Raw genomic sequence first — 22,711 nt, 5'->3', positions numbered from 1 at the left:
ATAGCTGTCTTATTCATTATGTTGTAAAGATGTCTTCCCCGTGCTGGGGAATATTTTAGTTCCATTTATTTAAACCTCTTTTCCAGCATGAAAACTCTGTTTCATGGCATATTGTATGGGGGAGCCACAGATGCCAATCCACGTCAATTAAAGCTCCACAGATGACGATATATATAATCCATGGTACTCTCTGTATGGAAGTCTCCAAAGGAGTCAACATGGCAAATTTACAGCTCTGTCAAGTTGATTTTTTTTATACATTTAAGAAAAATTGATAATGTTTTTAAACAGTTTTTATAGCAAACCGTATTTTGGGTACATTTGGTTACATTCGTTTTATTTTTTAATGCTTGTCTGAGAAATGGTATGTACTGTAGATGAAATAATCCGTTGCATTGTATGTAACACACCGTAGTAGCATTGTCAATAAGCCAATTCAACTTTAATGTATCAATCAGAAGACAAAACAACAAAGCGATTCAACTCCTAAAAACAACTGATACTAAATGAAACTCAATAATAACCATAAGAAAGTCATATGGAGTTTACTGAATATTCAATGGGGATTATCTCTTATAAATAATTAATTTTTTTCACAGCCCAATTGACCTCTGCAAACCACTGGTGAGTTACTGTAATTATTCTGTGCTGCTAATGAGTTTATACAAGGCCACTGGAAGCTTGCAAAAATTAACTGCTTCTACCATGAATCCCCATTGCACAGATTCAACGTTACACGTTTCTTTTCTTTATATATTACTATATACAGTCATTCTTCTTCCAACCTTCTTTCCAACCTCTTAGCAGAGAAACCCTCCCCCACCCCCAAAAGAAAATCTGTAACATTTGAGGGATCTGGGAAGAACAACTGCATTTTAGTTGAAAAGTACTATTATTTTTAAATCAGTGGAGACTCCATTGAAATCTACTGTATAGGATCAATGCTAAAAATCAGCGAGACTCCAAAAAGTCCCTGAGACTTGATGTGGGTATCTTGGCTTCCTTCTCAATATTCAGTGAGGCTGCGTCTCCATGTCAGGGAAGCTTTATTCACACTCAGAATCTTAGCACCTACAGTCTAGAACAGGGGTTCTTAACCAGGTGTGATGTGTGATTGAAAGGAGTTCCGGGGGGAGATTGAGAAGGTGCTGAGATTTGTTGAAGTTTAAATTTTTTTGAATATTAAAAATGATCTAAACTCGAGATGTCAAACATTCATTTCCATTCTTCATTTGTAACATTTTATTACTTTTATTCTGTTCAAATAACACGTGGCTGATACATCGTGTGAAATCTTTATCTCCCCCACATAAATGCGTGGTCGATAGGGATCCAGCCATTTTTTGTTAACAATGAGGTTTCTTTTTGTTCAGTTTTTGTAGCATTAAATTACATTTGTATGTAACTACTGGTATTTTACGTTGTACCTATGTCGAGTATGTCCTTATTCCTTTTGCTGACATATGAAATTAAAATATTGAAATGGTACCGGTACGTCATATATAAAATTATTGGTATGGGGTGATTGGGGACCTTGCTGGTACCTTAAGGGTGATTAAGGTACAAAAGGTTAAGAACCCCTGATCTAGAAGCTGTCTCGTATTTACATTCAGAGACTGGAAAAGGGTAAGTGACATGGGCTTAACATTCTTTTCTTTCATTATTTATCCTTCACAAGTTACCTGCAGCTTTCAGAACTATCAATGACTCTGTGCGTATTTCTATACTTAGTTCTTGTTGGATATCCTTTCTTTTGACATTTTTAATATTGGATTCTCGTCCTCTTACAGCTGTTCTTATAACATAGACATTCCTTCAACAACTCACCTTTTTTTCTCCTTGTATATTGATTATATTGTTATGTCTTTGTTTGCAACTAAATAACTAGATTGACTAAACTCTGTTAAATCAGGGCAATTAAGTTGACGTTACCTAAAACAAGAAACCACAGTTGTGATTGAGCTCATAAGCATAGGGTTAACACCATATTATTGTAAGATAACACATCTTCAAATAACATGACCTTATTTAAATCTTGGGTTATTCCCATCTGGACCTTGAAATAAGGGGAAAGAGGGAGACAGAGAAATCACCATTGACTTATATACCTCTCAATAAATTAACCTACAGTAAAGTCCGTGGTGAGAGAGATACTGGTGTGAACACACCTGAAAATATCTGGGAAATATACAAAAATGTAAAATATATTAAAATTATTCAAATTTACTGTACATACAATACTTTACAAATAGTCTTATCACAAAATAGATTAAAAACCTAAAAAAAAATCTTAAAATACTTACAATAACATTGTATGTTTTGTATAAAAATTACATTTAATCTACACGCCATGCTACTGCCATTGGTTCACTTTGATCCTATGAGGTGCTACCCCTTTCCGAGATATTGAACATCAGTATTTACCCTCACAGGCAGTGACAGATTCCCCATTAGGCCCGGGCCTAAGGTGGCAATTTTGGGACGACAAATTTCCCCTTTTTTCTCCCCCCACTGATTGCCGGGGAGGGCATGGGGCCCCTGTGTACGTTGTTATCTTCTCCTTTGTGCCACCCTCCTCCTTTTGCCACGTTGCAGCATCAAATGACACGCTGTCATGGAAACGCAGCATCATGTGACATCATGGCGTCAAATGACGCCGCAACGTTGCAGAAGTTGGAGGGCAGCGCTGCAGGAGGAGGCTTCCCGGGCGGCATCATCAGTTGTCTATGGTATGAGAATTCACCAACTATATAGTCCATTTCTTCTGTGCACAGGTAATATTATTATTCACCATTATTGTGCTCATATGTTTATTCTAATACCTGTTTCTATTTTTCCCCGGTTGCATTTACTGGAGATCATTCCAATCCATTAGGATTTTTTATATATTGTTGTATTTTTCTGTTCCCCATGAAAGTAGGCTTTTTCAGATTAGCTTTTAGAGATAGGTTAGATTGAGCTGTTGTGATAAATCCTGATTATGACATTCTTAAGGCTCAATATTAATGATACACTTTGAGGATTTTTATGATGTTACTGTACCTTGTATTAATGTGTTTTTGATGTTTTATTTCATTTTAATGTTTGACTGATATTGTATACAAATTTTACTGTTTAGATATGTGGTGTGTCAGACGGTATTCTATATTACTATTGGCCCAATTGCTGTACCGTTCCCTCCATCCCTTAATATAAGACAGGTGTCAATCATTGTCATTTAGACCGAGTGAGGGTATACAAAGCTGAGGTGTAGGTAGGGGTGAGAGACTCCTGAGGAAGCTGCTTGCAGAGAAACGCGTTGAGTGTTCTCTAGCTCCATCGGAGACCCAGGGAGAAGGTTCAGTGCAGAGGAAGGCGTCATCCGGGTTGTCTGGCAATTGAGACTGGATCCGGAAGTGACGTCATCAGGGGTTCCAGCTCCACTTAGTGTGGTGAGAACGCGACTCACCTCGCTTGCGGGAGCCGCCGTCTTACACCCTGAATGATTGATATTATGTATTTGATGTAAGCATCGAATTGGAGGGACATCCACTGTTCTAAATATATTTCTATTATTCAGTACAACCTGCACTATTATCTTTCCTTCCATTTTTTGGGTCACCAGAATGAGCATTATATGTTCACCTACACCTACCACAGATTTGGACACGCTTTAATGACTGCTGGTTTGTGAGTATAAAATTCATATATACGTCTGGTATACCCACTGTTCCTGCGATACTACCCTATGTTCTCCTTTTCCTTCTCCGTGGTACATATCCCCCGCTCCCCTGCTGTGTGGAATCAAGTGCCTGTGGGGGCAGCAGATTTTTAAATCCGCCAATGCTCACCGAGTCTTCTTATCACATATATTCCACCGGCAACTTTCTTCTTAAAAGTCAGTAATGGCAATGTTAGTGAAACACATGTAAATGCTTTCAGGTAACACTTACATCTTCACAGATAGATGAGGACTTTGGCAGCTATTTTACTTTGTTTTAGGTGTGCAAACTAAAAACATATCATATAATGAGGAGATTCCCTGTATATATACAGTTGTGTGAAAAAGAAAGAACACCCTCTTTGAATTCTATGGTTTTACATATCAGGACATAATAACAATTATCTGTTCCTTAGCAGGTCTTAAAATTAGGTAAATACAACCTCAGATGAACAACAACACATGACATATTACCCTGTCATGATTTATTTAACAAAAATAAAGCCAAAATGGAGAAGCTATGTGTGAAAAACTAAGTATACCGTATGATTCAATAGCTTGTAGAACCACCTTTAGCAGCAATAACTTGAAGTAATCGTTTTCTGTATGACTTTATCAGTCTCTCACATCGTTGTGGAGGAATTTTGGCCCACTCTTCTTTACAACGTTGCTTCAGTTCATTGAGGTTTGTGGGCATTTGTTTATGCACAGCTCTCTTAAGGTCCAGCCACAGCATTTCAATCGGGTTTAGGTCTGGACTTTGACTGGGCCATTGCAACACCTTGATTCTTTTCTTTTTCAGCCATTCTGTTGTAGATTTTCTGGTGTCCTTGGGATCATTGTCCTGTTGCATGACCCAATTTTGGCCAAGCTTTAGCTGTCGGACAGATGGCCTCACATTTGACTCTAGAATACTTTGGTATACAGAGGAGTTCATGGTCAACTCAATAACTGCAAGGTTCCCAGGTCCTGTGACTGCAAAACAAGCCCAAATCATCACCCCTCCACCACCGTGCTTGACAGTTGGTATGAGGTGTTTGTGCCGATATGCTGTGTTTGGTTTTTGCCAAATGTGGCGCTGTGTATTATGGCCAAACATCTCCACTTTGGTCTCGCCTGTCCAAAGGACATTGTTCCAGAAGTCTTGTGGTTAGTTCAGATGCAACTTTGCAAACCTAAGCCGTGCTGCCATGTTCTTTTTAGAGAGAAGAGGCTTTCTCCTGACAACCCTTCCAAACAAACCATACTTGTTCAGTCTTTTTCTAATTGTACTGTCATGAACTTTAACATTTAACATGCTAACTGAGGCCTGTAGAGTCTGAGATGTAACTCTTGTTTTTTTGCAATTTCTCTGAGCATTGCACGGCCTGAACTTGAGGTGAATTTGCTGGGACGTCCACTCCTGGGAAGATTGGCAACTGTCTTGACTGGTTTCCACTTTTGAATAATCTTTCTCATTGTAAAATGATGGACTTTAAATTGTTTGGAAATGGTCTTATAACCCTTCCCAGATTGATGGGCAGCAACAATTGCTTCTCTAAGATCATTGCTGATGTCTTTCCTCCTTGGCATTGTGTTAACACACACCTGAATGCTCCAGACCAGCAAACTGCTAAAACTCCAGCTTTTATAGAGGTGGTCACACTTGCTGATGATCAATTAATCAAGGGCATTTGATTAGCAGCACCAGTCTGCTACTTAGCATCTTAATTCCTATGGAAGCAGTAAGGGTGTACTTAGTTTTTCACACATGGCTTCTCCATTTTGGCTTAATTTTTGTTAAATAAATCATGACACAGTGTAATATGTCACGTGTTGTTGTTCATCTGAGGTTGTATTTACCTAATTTTTAGACCTGCTATGGAACAGATGATTGTTATTATGTCCTGATATGTAAAACCATAGAATTCAAAGAGGGTGTGCTTTCTTTTTCACACAACGGTATATACAGGGAATCTCCTCATTATCTAAAATAAATCCACTGGCTGCCGGGGTCACCCAACAGAAAGTCGTAATGTCATATCCCAAATGTCATAGAAATAAGATGTGGAACTGTGAGGGAGGGGGCGTGTGCAACGCTAAAATCAGAGCAGTTCAGCAGATTTAGATTTTAGTTAAACCGTGGCGTTTTTTTTTTTTACAGAGAAAGGTGTCATAATACTAAACAATATAAAGTAATCTATATCTAAACTAGAATTAAAAAAAGATATGTGGTAAAAAAGGTATGTATTCACAGTTAATGTTAGAGTCCCGTTATAAACATCATGATGATTAAGTGCGGCTATCAGTCTTCTTTTAGACTTTAGGTAACAGATATGTATTGTAACTTCCATGACTCATCTGGGATATATTTGTTGAACTAATGACATATCTATTGCTCGCTTTGCCTGTGTTACAAATGTATGTATTTCAATTAATATAAGGCCATATTTAATAGACAGTACTAAGCCTACAGTTATCTACTACAATAGGAGATTGTTATATGTCTATATTAATCCTACTTCATCTCAATACTAATAATAACAACTTTATTTCATATAGCACTGTTCTCCCAATGGGACTCAAAGCGCTTCTCAATTACAGTATAGTGCACGGTACGCAGCACACAGGATTTTCACAGACACAGATGAGCTTACAATCTATGTTCTTAGTGCTTGAGGCATAGGGAGAAAAGGTGACTTGCCTAAGGTCACAGGAAACTGGCACCAAGAATCGAACCAGGTTCCCGATTCAAACTCAGTGTCATTGTTTTACAGAGTCAGTGCCTTTGCTCACTTAGCCACTCCTTCTCCCCTACTAGAGAATTTTTTTTTACCCCTTCCTCACATTTAGGTTTAATCTCTGAGAATGCCTTTCCCCAGTTTAAAAAGGCAGCACACATAAAGCCTGTCTGTAGCGGATGAGTACATCAGGGAGCTGGTTAATTGTAGCTAAAGTCAATTAGCCAGTCTCCACCTGGCTCATCAAGCAGGTTTAAAAGTGTGCTGCTCAAACTGCATAGGGTTCTCTAGCACAAAGGGACTGTGCTGCCAGAGTGATCCCCAGGAAACACATATCTCTAGCACAGAGGGACTGTGCTACCAGAGAGAGATCCCAGGGAACCAGACACTCTATTCAAGGATACAGCAGACCCTGCAACCCACCAGAGGGTGCACCCCACACCAACCCAGACCAATATAAAGAGCCCCCTTCTTATAGGTACCTCTTTGGACTTTGGGATTAAAGGATGGTAAGAGGCCTAGCCTCCCAGCCCTGCAGATAGGGAGTGGGAAGTGTGAGTTGGCCCTTATAAAAGGATAGGCCTGTTTAATTTGCATTTGCATGCTGATATGAAGCTGTACTGTTTAAAGCCTTGGGCTAATTAAAAGCAAACGGTTTCCTTAAGAACTTCTCCCTGGTTATAACGCTGCACATGTCTCCCACAGTATGCATGTGTTTTATGATAATGATGTTTATATTCATTTCTATTGTCTTATCTAGTTAACACTCCATTTTAATTGTGTTTCTCCTAACTATTCTAGTTTCATGAATGCATTAGTCAGTGTCATAGCATAATTGATTAGTTAGTTACACGGTTAGTCTAACAACATTGGGTATTTAAACCTCTGGTGGCGGCCAACCAATCATACACTGATGAAGTCACGTACGTCACGGAACACGTAGGGATGTGCACTGATGCCCTATACCGGCTGACGCGGAAGCAGGAACACCCAGTGAGGCTGGATTGATTCCAAGTTCATCTGGCAGCAGTTTCCCGTGGATTTAATCGGATAGACCACCTAATTGTGTTTTCAAAACTCCCTGGGAGTTTCTTACCACGGGGAAGAGACTGTTAGCTGATCTCATCCTGCTTGACCTGCATCCAATCTGTGAGCTGGGCATCTGCTGCAGGAGAGTTTTGTATACTCTGACATGCGATTTTTATCCTTCCCTTGTGAGTGCCAGTCCTAGTGACTTTTTCATTTTTTATTAAAGGGTTTTATATCGAGATACACTATGGAGCTTGTGCATCTTGTTTCTTTTTTTCGTGTGTGTGTGTGTGTGTGTGTGTGTGTGTGTGTGTGTGTGTGTGTGTGTGTGTGTGGTCAATATCTTTATGGGCTGGAGTAGTGCAGCTAGTGTGCTTTCCAGCCTACAGACAGTTAAACTCCTCTGGAAAGCTACCTGCTTATTACCTTGACCTGCAGGTAATCAGGCTGTTCTCCTGAATGAACATGAATTTAAAAGGTAGACAGAGAGCTACCACAGTGAGATTGTGTTCCCGGAAGAAGCCTTACGGCGAAACGGCCGTTGGAGTATCTATACCACTCACTTTCCTGTGTCCCACCGCTGCACCGTGCTGACCATCTCCTTGTTTGGAGCTTTACTGCTGATGCTGTTTTGTCCGGTCTCTGTGACTGCTGTATGATCGCTGCCTGATGCTAACAGTGAGCGGGATGCCGGGGGCTTGCATTGCCTCTTACTTACCTCTGTCTTGGACTCCCCTTCTCCTCTGGATGTCTGGTGCAGCGTCATAGCAAGTATCTGGACATTTCCTTGCTCCATGGTAGCCTTTGGGACACTATCATTTTTGTCTGCCATAGCTTATATCAGTTACACCTAGCTGTGGCATTAGGGAGTTATTTTCTCATGTTTTTCTCCCTTGTTTTCTCTGCTGACTCATTGTTTCCATTTTAGTCTTTGAGGGGACCCCACCTCTGCATATTTTAGACATTTATTTTCTGTATTTCTCTGGCTCTTTATTATAACTGGCAGGGTTTAGCCACCACCTTCTGGCTACACAGCATCTAGGGTATTCATTTATTATATTTTCATTGTTGCTCTTTTTTCTGTGTTTACTTGGGTTTGTGTAGATATTGGTTTTTTTCAATCATTTGTATTATCATGTGTTGCTGATCGGCCGATCTCCATTGCATTTCCAGGGGAAATTATTTTCCCCTGGATTTGCATTATCATACCTATGTATTTTGCATGTTACATATTTTGGGTCTCTACATTTTTATTGTGTATTCTTTGGTTCAGCAGTGTTCATTTAGTATGTGTTTAGGTATATTTTAATATTATTTTTGTGTTTTTGTATTGCTAATAAAATCCATTTTGTACTTCCACATATTTTTTGTGTGCTTTCAACAAACCCTCTTTTTCTTTTTGTGTTCGTATATCATATTGGGTTGTTGGCACCGCCAGAGGGTAAATTTAACCCCTACATCTGGCCTAGTGATTTATTTTGATCTATGGGGGATGGTTTTGATTGCGGCACCAACTCTGTGTGTTTGTTATAAATACATATAAGGTTATGCTTTTGTGAAACAAATAAAAAGGCAATTTATAAATTAAATGGTGCAAAATTAGGTGAATCCTTGATGGAGAAGGATTTAGGAGTGCTTGTAGACAGCAGGCTTAGCAATATTGCCCAATGTTATGCAGTAGTTGCAAAGGCAAACAAGATCTGATCTTGCATTAAATGGGGAATGGATGGAAGGATAATTATGCCACTGCATTAGTAAGACCACACCTTGCATATGGAGTACAATTTTGGGCACTACTCCATAAAAAAGACATTATGAAACTAGAAAAGTTCATAGAATAGATAAATATTCTATATATAATGAAAGGGATGGATAATCTGACTTATGAGGAGAGGCTAGCTAATTTAGATTTGTTTACATTAGAAAAGAGGCGTCTAACAGGGGATATGATAACTATATACAAATATATTCAGGGTCAATTCAAGGAGATTTCAAACGAACTATTCATCCCGAGGGCCAGTGGCATAACTACTGCCTGCGATGCCCGGGCACGTCCTGGGGGACCCAGCTCGGGGGGGGCAGGCCAGAAGGGAGTGAGGACCCTCTCCCTCCGGACTCTTGATGACCCACCCCCAATCAGTTACAGAGGCCCCACGATCTTCCCCACAGCAATGAAACATAGACGGGGAGAGAGTGGGGCCTCTGTAACAGAGCTGCCCTCCTCCATGATGTTGCGGCGTTATGCGACACTGCGTCTTTATGGCGATGCAATGGAACATGGTGAAGCATTGCCATGGCAACACTCCGACATGTCACCTATGTATGCCTATCGTGCAAGCGCATCTCCCATTGCGTGGTGGCGACAGGGGAAAACTTTTATTACAATTGGAAGCCAGGAAGATTTTAAGCTGGACACAATGGCACCAAAAGGACTCATTGAAGATCTAAAACTAGGATGCTTCTTATAATTGCTTGCACAATTCCGTACTGGGTGTCTGCGAGTTCATTCTTTACCAGGGGAACTTTTTCCAACCAATTGTGGATTTACAAATTATTATATATATCTCCGAACACAAAAAAACATACACTGTTCATCATGTTGTGGTAGTCTTTTGAATGCTTTAGAAAATTATTTAAGCAGTACAATTATAGATGATATACAGCTCTATTTAACTGGTCTAATGGTTATTAGTACAGACATGGTCTTAGTCCAGTGGTTCTGAAACCTTTCTCCTGAGCCAAACCAGGTTTCTAAAATAACCTATCCAACATTTTATTCATATGCAAATTAGGAGCATTCACTGTGTGGAAGTGCATTAGCTATTCATATGGCTAAGGCCTCGGTCCCGCTGCGCTCGTTGGCGCGGGCGGTAATGTCGCGAGTTCCCCACCAGCAGGGGAATCCTCGCGAGCTGGTCCCGGTCCCCACTGGCTGCACAGCTGACTACACGCTGTCGCGTGTCAGCCGCTGGAGACACCACAGAATGGTGTTTCCTAGCTTCGACGCGTGACGTGTGTGGCTGTGAGCCAATGGGGAGGGGAGGCTTCGGGAGGAGGAGAGGCTTCGGGGAGCGGGGAGGAGTGTGGAGTGAAAGCAGGTGAGTGCCTTTCTCTGTGTGTGTGCCTGTCTGTGTGTGTGTCTGAGTGCGTGCGTGCCTGTCTGTCTGTGTGTGTATGTGTGTGCCCGAGTGCGTGAGTGCCTGTCTGTGTGAGTGTGTGTGTGTGTGTGTGTGTGTGTGTGTATGAGTGCGTGCCTGCCTGTGTGTGTGCGCGTGTGTATGAATGAGTGCCTGCGTGTGTTTAAACTTACTTTCCAGCTCCAGCCCGAGCCCGTGGAGGGAGGGGGGGGGGGGAGAGTAGCGGGTCCCTCCGCTCAAGCCACGCCCCCCCTCCCTGTCAAACCGCCCACCTCCCGCTCCGGCTCCCGCTCCCTACAGACCGCATATCGCGGTCTGTGTATCTCAGCGCACCGCCTGTCAGCAGTGCGGGTGCGCTGACTCTGGGAGCGGGGCCTTAGCCTAAGTCCCCGCTGCCTGCTGCAGCACCCGCTATGGCGTGCACTGCAGGGACAAGAACCGCTCCTCAAAGGGGCCAGGACGGCAACCTTGATTGCCCACCACGTTGTGCGAACAGATTTCTCTGAAGACAGGAAATCCGTGTTCACAACTGGCAACGGAATGCTGGCCATGCCCCCCGCAGTTCAGTCAATGAGGGTGAATCTGTCGGGTGACGTCATGGCCGTACCCCCGCAACCCCCCCTCCCCGTCTTTTCTTCTGCAGCTCAGCAGCTCACCGCAGACCGAGGATCTCAGCTGCCCGTGCCGCAAGCCTGGCAGGCGCTCATGTAGCGCCAACACCAGGGCCTGAGCCTAAACCTATTGTGGCTGGTGATCAACAAGGAGAAGTTTGAGAACAGCCCAAAATAAACAAAATTCACTGAATAAACCACTCTACTAACTTTAAATGAACAACACTTCCTATGGCACAAGAGGCAGAAATTAGAAAACATAAATTCACACCTCCAAAGCAGTTCTTAATAATGTTGGCTGGCATCTCTGTGTTTGTGTAACGCTGTTTCAACTGCAACTGTCATGATGCTCACAAGGCAGCTTTGCTTGTTATTATTCCACATAGGAGACTGTGACTGAGTGAGAAGATAATTGGCTAAGGCTTAACCCGTGAGCAACTGGTTAGCTGTTTTCATGAACTGTGGCACAACGATTGTACTATATGTAGGTACTAATTTATCTTGTACTGCACCATTGGATTGGAAGTGTTACTCTACAAAATGTAATAGCCTCCTAAGATTATTTCTCTATGTGTATAAAATTAATCTGACATTCTGTCAAAGCCTACTTTATAATAGAAAGAGAAAAAGAGCAAGACAAGTAGTCAGGCGCAATAAGAACAGATCATGTTATTAACTTGTAATGCAAGCTCAACTGAATCGGAAGTACATCTTGAATCCATGTCAGAGGGGAAACTCATTAAAATTGCTGGTGTGGGAGTTCCCTCAGTCCAAAGAGATGCTGGGAGCAATGGTGGACGATCTGGAAAACAGATCTAGAAGATGTAATCTGAGGTTTGTTGGAATACCTGAGAATATTCCATAGAACAAGCTCTTTGCCATTGCAGCAGAAAGAAATTCCTAAACAACTAGGACTTAAACCACAAGACCTCCCCCCCGAGTACATAGGATCGGACCATATTGTAAAGTTTACGAACTACACAGACAAGGAGAAAGTTCTCCGCTGCTATAGGAAAAATGGACAGTAATAAGTACAGGTTTCCCCAGTTCATGTTTTCCAAGATTTCTCTGGTGAGCTTTCTAGAAACAGGAAGTTCAGCAAAATATTTTGTTGTTCAAAAAAGGTCGTAAATTTACCTTGGCCTATCCAGCAAAGTTAAAGGTTTCCCACAAGAAGGAGTAGAATACACAGGGCCGCCAACCGGGGGGGACAAAGGGCAATAGCGTCCCGGGCCCCGTGAGTCAGGGGGGCCCGGCCGAGCGCCAGTTAATTACATTTTAAAAAAAAAGTTGCAAAAAATGGCGGCGATTCCCGTGATCCCGGTGCGCATGCACAGGGCAAGCAGGGTGTCCTGCCTTCTGCGCTGCCTGTGGGCCCGCTGCCTGTTCCCCCCCAGCAACCCAGCCCCCCCGCACCCCACCACTCCCCATGTGGGACGGAGGGGGAAGCGCCAACACAAGCCCCGCGCGCAACCCAGACCCCACCCGCTCCCAACTTGATACGGATGGGGAAGCGCCAACCATGCTTCCCCTGTGCGCGCCTCCTGCCCCAGCCCGCATTGCCCCACCTCCCCCAGCTGCCGGGGATATCGGGGGCAGGGGGGGGGGAAGCATCTGGCGGCAAGGAAACAGCACCCACCGGTAAAGGTAAGTCACTCAACCAACCAACATTGTCACCCAGTCACTCACTCACCCACACTGTCACCCACCCAGTCACTGTCACCCACCCACCCAGTCACTGTCACCCACCCAGTCACTGTCACCCACCCAGTCACTGTCACCCACCCAGTAACTGTCACTCACCCACACTGTCACCCACCCAGTCACTGTCACCCACCCAGTCACTGTCACCCACCCAGTCACTGTCACCCACCCAGTCACTGTCACCCACCCAGTCACTGTCACCCACCCAGTAACTGTCACTCACCTACTCACCCAGTCACTCACCCAAAGTCGCTCACCCACCCAGTCACACACCCACCCAGTCACTCACCCATCCACCCGGTCAGTCACTCACCTGGTCACTCACTCACTTGGCCACTCAATCACCCACCCAGTCACTCACCTACCCACTCACTCACCCAGTCACTCACACAGTCACTCACCCACCCACCCAGTTACTCACCCTCCCAGTCACTCACTCACCCACCCAGTCACTCACTCAACCACCCAGTCACTCACCCACCCAGTCACTCACCCACCCAGTCACTCACCCACCCAGTCACCCACTCACCCAGTCACTCACTCACCCAGTCACTCACTCACCCAGTCACTCACTCACCCAGTCACTCACCCACCCAGTAACTCACTCACCCTCCCAGTCACTCACCCACCCAGTCACTCACCCACCCAGTCACTCACCCACCCAGTCACTCACTCACCCAGTCACTCACTCACCCAGTCACTCTCACCCAGTCACTCACCCACCAAGCCAGTCACTCACCCACCCAGTCACTTACCCAGCCACCCACCCACCCACTCACCCACCCAGCCACTCACTGACCCACCCAGCCACTCACCCACCCAGCCACTCACTCACCCACCCAACCACTCCCTCACTCACCCACCCAGCCACTCCCTCATTCACCCACCCAGCCACTCCCTCATTCACCCACCCAGCCACTCCCTCATTCACCCACCCAGCCACTCCCTCATTCACCCACCCAGCCACTCCCTCATTCACCCACCCAGCCACCCAAGCAGGCAGTCACCTATCTTTTGTTGAAAATATAAAAATAAACAGGCTGCATTGTAATGTTTTTTTCTGTATCACAATAAGAAAACAGTTAAGTAAAAGTTGCGCGCTAAAAAAATATTTTTTCGTGGTAGGTGCACTATGGATTCGGGGGGGGGGGTGCGCTATGGGGGCGGGGGACCCTGCTCCTTTCATTTGTCCTGGGCCCTATGATTTCTGTTGGCGGCCCTGAGAACACACACATATATATATATATATATATATACAAAAACTAATAGACAATACCGTATATATATATATATACACACACACACATATACACACATAGATATTAAAAAATAAATAATGAACAAAATACCTTGAAAAAAAATAATGATACATTTGTTACTATCGGCTTTAAAGTTAACTAAAAAAAATTGTCTGCTCATCCAATAGGCGATTTGATTACAGTAACGGTTTAGTCTGATTACTAGCAGAAAGTGCTGAATTAAACCCCAGAGAAAAAGAAGCATGCTCTTCCTGCACACACATCCTATTATGCAGATTTAGCCTGACTTACTTCCCCAGTGCTGCCAAAATCGCTGCATTTTCCTCACCGGGAACCTTCCTCCGCACACAGAACTTCCTTTGGTGTTTTGCCGGGAAACTGAGTCTTTTGTATTTAGTCCACAAACAAAATGTGAAACTCATTTGACCTTTAATTGTTACCCATCCCTAAGTTCTAACCAACAAACTCTGGGTGCTGTATCTGCCTCACCTGCCTTCCACCTGCTGCTGCAGGTCTTGCACTTTCTTGCATATATCTGCAGCCGTGGCACATGTCTTGGCCACTTTCATGAACAGCGCAGCAACTTTATCACTCCGCAGGAAGCCAGCCGCCCTCCGCTTTAGCAGGTGCAGGAGACAAGCCTCCACCACCCCTAGGAGAGACGGGAGAAAGACATGATTAATAGGACTGGTTATCATTTGTCATGCCAGGACCGGTTATCATTTTTTAGACATGGATAAAATACACAGAATATTGGCAAATATATCTCTAAAATAAATTAATTGAAACCCTGCCATGGGGTTTATTTTACTATTTGTTTCTGGCAGCAAAACCAGCATAAAAAACAGCACCATTATTTAAAAAAAAAAAGGGGGGGGGGGGGGAATCTCATTGAAAGCAATTGGAGTTTTTGGTTTGATAAATTGAGCGCAATTCCTTTGCAGTGGTTTAGCAGTCAGGAGACTTTAGTGAATAAGCCCCGTTTTATCTTGACAATACCGAACATGTATTTGCAATATATTTGACAGACTCTGCCCTGCATATGAGCACATATACAAATGTTTGGATGCTTTAGCTAACAGTGGGAGCTTAGAACAGCAGCACCTCTACTTTATGTTGATGCTTACTCAGCCATGGCTGAAGTATCCATTCCAGGGGTGGCCAACTCCAGTGCTCAAGGGCCACCAACAGGTCAGGTTTTCAGGGTATCCCCGCCACAGCACAGGAGGCACAATCATTATGACTGAACCACTGATTGAATCATCTGTGCTGAAGCAGGGATATACTGAAAACCTGTCCTTGACTGGAGGAGTTGGCCACCCTTGGTCTATTCTATGCCCATGGAGCACCCGTGGGAGGACTTCAGTATCATGAGTGCTCCCTATTGAGTACATATTCTTTACACATTGGAGAAAGCCTTTTTACATTCTGTTTTAGAAAGGTTCACTAGGTACTCTGCAATCATTGCTTTTCTACATTGTATAATGTCGGAAATGATTTAGGAATACAAAGTTTAACCCTTACAGTAGTTGCCAGAAGGGTCATTAACACATTGTGAATTCTGCACAGGGATTTAGAAAATGTATTTGACTTATTAGTACAATAGTAATTGAGTATACTAAAATAATAGTTATAACTTCAGTAGTAGCTGGTTGTGCAAAAACTGCCTTACATTGTTTTACTTATTTTATTGACACATTATGAAAGTTTTTTTAAACTTATATGCATCCGGTGAATATCCAAACCCAGTGCTCTAGTTGTAAAAACCCCAGAGGGTATACCGTAAGCTACCTCAATCAAACGGCTTTTTCATTTCACTGCTAAGGGCAGATAACTTTTTGCCTCAATTAAGCATTTACTCCCCTCTTCAGAAATACGAAACCTTTCCCGTTTTGAAGTCCCTAAACAGATGAGCAATTATCACGTCCAAGTTTGCCGTTTGAACTAACAAGTCATGTATACTCGGCCGCTGGAACCTCTGCCGCCGGCCGCTTGTAAGGTACATTTTACTTGTTTGGGCAGGGGGCTACTTTAAGGGGTTTTAGAGGTTACAGTAGTGGGTTCATTTAAGGGGGTTTAGTGGTTAGGATAGGGGGTTTTAGGGTAAGGCAAGTGCCTTAGTAGCGAAGCGACCGGCGGCGGGGTGAATCGCGGCGGTCATAGATATGTTAAATATGAAACACATACTGTATTGTGATTATTGTAATGGAAATAATGCACATAACATTCACTTTTTAGACGCCAACATCCATATCGCTGGGATTTCTCAAAAGACATATATAAAAGTAAAACACAGAGAGGGAGATTTCTCTCCCTGGCAATTCTCCACATTACTGTCTGGGAGAAAACGGTTTCTTGTTGTACGGCGAAGGAAGTGTTGATCACACACACACACACACACACACACACACACACACACACACACACACACACACACACACACACACACACACACACACACACACACACACACACACACACACACACACACACACACACACACACACACACACTTCAGGACAACATTCCCTTCCATTTATACAAAATATGTTATGATAAGATAAAAATATATTTAACCCACAGAGTTCTAGAAGTTATTTTATTTACAAGGTCAAATTTACTAAAGGGGATAGTTATAAATGATATAGGCAAATAAAAAGCTCATGAGTGCACTAATCCCACAAAGTCATAGGAGCAGGGTTCGCTCTGTGTATGCGCTATACAAGACATTAAGATAGATAGATCCTATCCTAAGTCAGTAGGATACCACAGACAAGTTTGATTTCAGAAAAGAAACCACAAGACCTTAACCAAGATACCCTGTGCATGCCCGACAGGCTACAGCACATACGTCTACTTCATTAGACCCTGTTTAGCATGTGATTACATGTATTAAAATGTATAACCAATCATACCACACTGGCATTTCACTCTGCAGAACAACGTTTGTTTGAAGGCATGATTTCATTCTAGTGAATGGGGAGCAAAATTTGCTTTGTAGAAGAAAATGCCTATAGTGGCAGATACCGTACATACTAAAACTGTTCATTTTAAACTTTTTACAACTTTGTCTTTTAGGTCAGTCTCACAAGTCCTAATAAAATAAATGACATAGTGAATATGGACTTTGTGTTAAATCTGTTCCAACCTTTCCCTTAATACATATGCGCCTTTTCTTTTCCAGCAACTGAAATGCCACTAATCTGAAAACTGTTCAGCTAATGTATACCTAATACTTTGCTGACTTCTTACGCCACAGTTTCTGGACATACTGCCACCATATTTCACCTTCTGGCAGAAGAATTGCATTTGTCTGTATTGATTGTAATCTACTCTGAAGTTGATTTAACATCCAACGGTAACGTTAGTGCATTAACATTTTAACAGTGGTCACAAATTACATTATATCTGTTGTAATACACATTGCATTCTCATTACAGTTTATGCAACGGTGCGTCCGGCTTTTCTGTTTGTCAGCACGTATGTCATTATTTGATTTCCTCTGCTTTTCTTACCAGGCTAAATCCAAACACAGTAAATTATATTACAAGAAAAGCTTTGGTACGGTAATAAAAATGGCGGGGGATATTAGGTATTTTAATCAATCTGGTACTTCAAGGGTTAATGTTTGGGAAGCAATTGTGTTAAAAATACAATTGTTTTTATGACAGGTCAAGACTGTTCCTGTATCTGTGCTGATCTACAAAAAGGGCTTAATCAAGGGCTATCACCAATGGCCTACTATTAGGGAAATATGTGTAGTTTAGAAGGCTGGGGACGATAGCCAGATCCTGGGCTGTCAGCCTCAAAGAAAACCTTAACATTCTTGAAATATCCCCTGTGCATCACAGAAAGAGGTGACAAACAGGTCATCACTTAGTCTGAGGGCTATATTAAATATAGGTTGTCATGGGATTACATTTATTCTGAACAATAACATATAGATATTCAAAACAGTTGCAATTAGACGGATCCAATGAGGGCAAACACTTGATTTTTCAGAAGTTGCAAGGGACAGATATCCACTTGTCGCTAAAATGTAGGAGGAAGCCGGTCAAAATTAGTATTGTTACATTCAGCAAACTGATCTGAACCTATTGATATGACTCACGTCTGCCTAAGTATTAGAGAGATTAAGATATGAGGTCTTTTATATATTGATCCAAACAGTAGGGGAGCCAGATAATATGCCATGAAATAAAGAAAAATCACAAAGTGCAATATAGCAATAAAAATGTGATAATACAAGTGAAATAAGTAATCAATAGGTGTTCTACTCACAAGTGGAGCAGAATATCAAATCAGAGATCCAACACAGTGGCAGGTTTTCTCCGGGTGGTGTAGGTGATTCATGTGATCCTTCCTGAGCTCAGAGACAGAAGAAGAGAACCATAGTGCAGACAGTTCAACATTTTTATGAACACATAAAATACAAATGGAGGCTTACATGTATTCAGCAAACATCAGGCATAGGATAAGCATGGTAACACAGCCTACAGTTCGTCGCGACCTCGCTGTGGCTGTTCCCTGCGTCCACGGCACCGATTGACGTCACTTCCTATTCCGGAGTTTGACACGCACGCTGACACGCATGTTGCTTCCGGGTTCTCTCTCCTCCTCTACGGATCGCTGGATGGTCCAAAAACTCAACGCGTTTCGCATCGCTTGATTGGCAGCTTCATCAGGAGTGTCGATTTGATGCATCACTCGTGGGTTATATACCCAAATTCATAGCCAAGGTGTAGTCTGATTGGCTGAACTTAATACGGTAATCTAACTACCTGATGTGTAACACAGTAAAGCTTAAGTAATGCCTCAATGAGTAATCACACATACAAGTTTATACAAATAAATAAAAATAAGTACATCAATAAAAGGTGAACTAACAAGACCTATGTTCCCCAAATAACAAAGACTTGCTAGAATACTGATAAAAGCACTAAAAATAATCCGATATATATCAGCTAAATAATTGGGCGATTGAGGATAATGTTGCTTCTGTGTACACATTAGGTAGTCAGATTACCTTATTAAGCTCAGCCAATCAGACTACACCTTGGCTATGAATTTGGGTATATAACCAACGAGTGATGCATCAAATGGCCACTCCTGATGAAGCTGCCAATCAAGTGCAGCGAAACGCGTTGAGTTTTTGGACCATCCAGGGATCCGTAGAGGAGGAGAGAGAACCCGGAAGCAACGTGCGTTTCAAACTCCGGAATAGGAAGTGACGTCAATCGGTGCCGTGGACGCAGGGAACAGCCACAGCGAGGTCGCAACGAACTGTAGGCTGTGTTACCATGCTTATCCTATGCCTGATGTTTGCTGAAACCATGTAAGCCTCCAATTGTATTTTATGTGTTGATAACATTTTTGAATTGCCTGCCCTATGGTTCTCTTCTTCTGTCTTTGAGCTCGGGAAGGATCACATGCATCACCTACACCACCCGGAGACAACCTGCCGCTGTGTTGGATCTCTGCTTTGATATTCTGCTCCACTTGTGAGTAGAACACCTATATATTACTTATTTCACTTGTATTATCACATTTGTATTGCCATATTGCAAATAATATTGCATATTGTGATTTTTCTTTATTTCATGGCATATTATCTGGCTCCCCTACTGTTTGGAACAATTGTCTGTTGAGCTTTGGGAACACGCTTTTAAAGTGTAGAAGTAAGATCTGTTTGCTTTTCATTTCACTCACTGTTTAATATATATTTCACTGTATTATATTTATATATTGTCATTCAACTTAAAGTATTGTATTGTATTGTATGTCTTTATTTATATAGCGCCATTAATGTACATAGCGCTTCACAGTAGTAATACATGGGGCAATCAAATAAATAACAGATAATATAAATAACAGATCATGGGAATAAGTGCTTTAGACATAAAAGTAACATTTCGGAAGAGGAGTCCCTGCCCCGAGGAGCTTACAGTCTAATTGGTAGGTAGAACGTACAGAGACAGTAGGATAGTACACAGTATTATCTGTTTGCACTTTTTTCACTTTACTTATAAGTGTTTGAGCGCCATCCAGTGCTTTTGTTCAATATCTTTAATATTTTGAGTCAGACTTATGAAATCCAATTTTCTTAAATCATAAAACTGTCAGCCAGAACTGATTTATGACCCGGGTGGGCTTATGTTCTTTCAATGGGGAAGAAATAGTACATAAGTCTCACCAGGGTAATATGAAAATCAGAATTCAACAGAGGTATGTTTGGGATCAGACGTGAATTTTCATCTTTCATCAATACAGGAGCAGCCAAAGTTCTTCAAGAGTGCGAGATCATTGTTTGGAACGAGAGTACAATGCCCACAAAAACACGCATTATAGGCTCTCGATTAAACACTTCAGGACCTCAGAGACAAACTATTATGGGTGGAGTTGTTGTTTTAGTAGGGGAAACTAAACTAAAACAAATAATTATCTATTTATAAATCTCAGTATTTTTTGGTTTCTTAGAATTCTCGCGCAAAGCCAGGTACTTTCAGCTAGTAGAAATATAAGTGTAAGCCAGTTATTTCAATGTGTTTCATTTAACACTTCTTTGAAAAATACGTGGACGCTGCAGTGATCTGTAAAAATAGCCTCTTAGGCTACAGTATTTACTAAATGTTTTCAAATCACCCTAGGCATGAACACCATCGGTTCCTTAACTGAAGAACCCCCTTAGCTGAACATATCAGATCACCGTTATTCAGAATGTTTTCAAAGAGAAAACCATTCATTTTAAAAATAGTCACTCAGCTTGGAGCACCGTGTTCATGAACCTTAGAATTAGCTTGTCTATATCTGGAGATCAATGGGAATTGATGGTTCTTTCAGCTGTCAAGCTACCAGTCACTGTTATTATTTGTGTCAAGTGGTATTAGGGCATGTACCACACTTGAGATATACTGTAGCTGCTTATTTAGTGATGGCCGCTTAATTGAGGACATAAGTGACCCTTGCATACATTCAGCTCCTTTTATTTCAGTGATCTTCAAATAAAGCCAATAGATGATGCCATGATATCACAACACGTGGCTATTGTTTCAACGTATTTCTGAATTTCTGAGTGATTCAATAGTAACACTTGTACAGGTATGTCACAATATGCCATCACCTAATGGTCAATGTCTCAGGTTCCATGGGTTATTTCCTATTTTTAGAATGTGTTTAACTATTTCCTTAAACTCTTCACATTTTAGTGTTTGCGTATATAGTACACAAGATTTTTACACTCCTAAAACTAATACTGAAAAGACTGCAACATTTCAAATTGTTCAGATTTACAAAATTATTGTTTAAAGCAAAAGCAAAAGAACTCCAGTCCTCAATAGCTACCAATAAGTCAGGTTTTAAGGATATCCCTGTTTCGGCACAGGTGGCTCAATCAGTTACTCTGACTGAGCCACTGATTGAGCCACCTGTGCTGAAGCAGGGATATCCTTAAAACCCGACCTGTTGGTGGCCCTTGATGACTAGAGTTGGCCGTCCCTGGATTAGTGTATACAGATGTAGCGCCTGTTACAAAGTTAACATAGCGTTACGGTTCATATGTATGTTAGAAAGAAAAGATGTCCTCCGGCGCGTTGACTTACGTATAGTTATTGAGCGTATATTGGGTAAATACAGAAGAAAACAACAATGTATTAATAAAGGTTATTAGCCTATTTAGACATGTTGAGTTGAATTCATGCACTTACAGATTAATGTAGTTTGTGATGTATAAACTCACTCCCACTTGGAGTTTCAGAGGTTAATCAGATAGATGAGGCTGGATCTCAGCTTATTCAGGATATTGACTTGATATAAACAAAAAGAGAAAAGATCATGGCACAGTAGATTTATTACACTAGACTCGGTTAGAACAATATTGCACTTAATAAAACAGCGTTTGTGGATAGCTTCCCAGCATGTGGCAATGGACTCCTTGCTCTTTGATGGTGGTCTTACGCACAATTCAAGGGGCCCCCACAGCTGTGGGGCCCCCGGTTCTTCCTCGCAGGTGTCTCCCATGGGTCCACAGGTGGTACCTGTGGGCATCCGGGGGTCCACGGGTGGTTCCTGTGGGTGTCTGAGGGTCCTCAGGTGGTCTCCATAGGTCCCCGCAGACCTAAGGTACCAACCCTGTATGGGGTGCCAGTATCCCTCTGCTTTGTTTACATCCCACATGGATTTTAACATGGAGGAGATACCGACACCCCATACCGGGGCCTGTAACTTGGGAAGTAAGGGGTCCCCGAGGCTGATATCAACTTTGTTCAGCTCAGGAGACTTCCTGCTCACGCACACTATGAATAAAAATAAAGTGTAAGCAGCTTCATTACCTTAGCAGCTAGCTGCTAAGGTAATTGTTTTTTATTGGGTGAGGGGGGGATGTTTGATACTAGTGTGAGGGAGCAGGGGGTCTCCTGAGTTGAACAAAGTTGATTTCAGCCTTGGGGACCCCCTACTTCCCGAGATACAGGCCCCGGTATGGGGTGCCGGTATCCCCTCTGCTTTGTTTAGATCCCACGGTCACGTGACCCACAGGATTTTAACATGGGGATAC

General features: G+C 42.4%; 1 protein-coding gene across 11 annotated transcripts in view; it reads right to left on the bottom strand.

Annotated features, from left to right (window-relative positions):
* The window catches only part of SGSM2 (small G protein signaling modulator 2), a 348,102-nt gene that overhangs the window by 110,154 nt on the left and 215,237 nt on the right, over positions 1–22,711 (bottom strand). For all 11 annotated transcript variants that reach the window (XM_075594354.1, XM_075594353.1, XM_075594358.1 and 8 more), the window contains exon 3: positions 14,650–14,812. In XM_075594354.1, coding sequence (XP_075450469.1) covers positions 14,650–14,812 — 163 coding nt within the window. The remainder of the gene's footprint in view (positions 1–14,649; positions 14,813–22,711) is intronic.

Source organism: Ascaphus truei, chromosome 3 (genome assembly GCF_040206685.1).
Source record: "Ascaphus truei isolate aAscTru1 chromosome 3, aAscTru1.hap1, whole genome shotgun sequence".
In the NCBI taxonomy this organism is placed as follows: Eukaryota; Metazoa; Chordata; class Amphibia; order Anura; family Ascaphidae; genus Ascaphus; species Ascaphus truei.
Note: the sequence above shows the minus strand (reverse complement) of the source record. Positions and strands in the feature narration are given on the sequence as shown.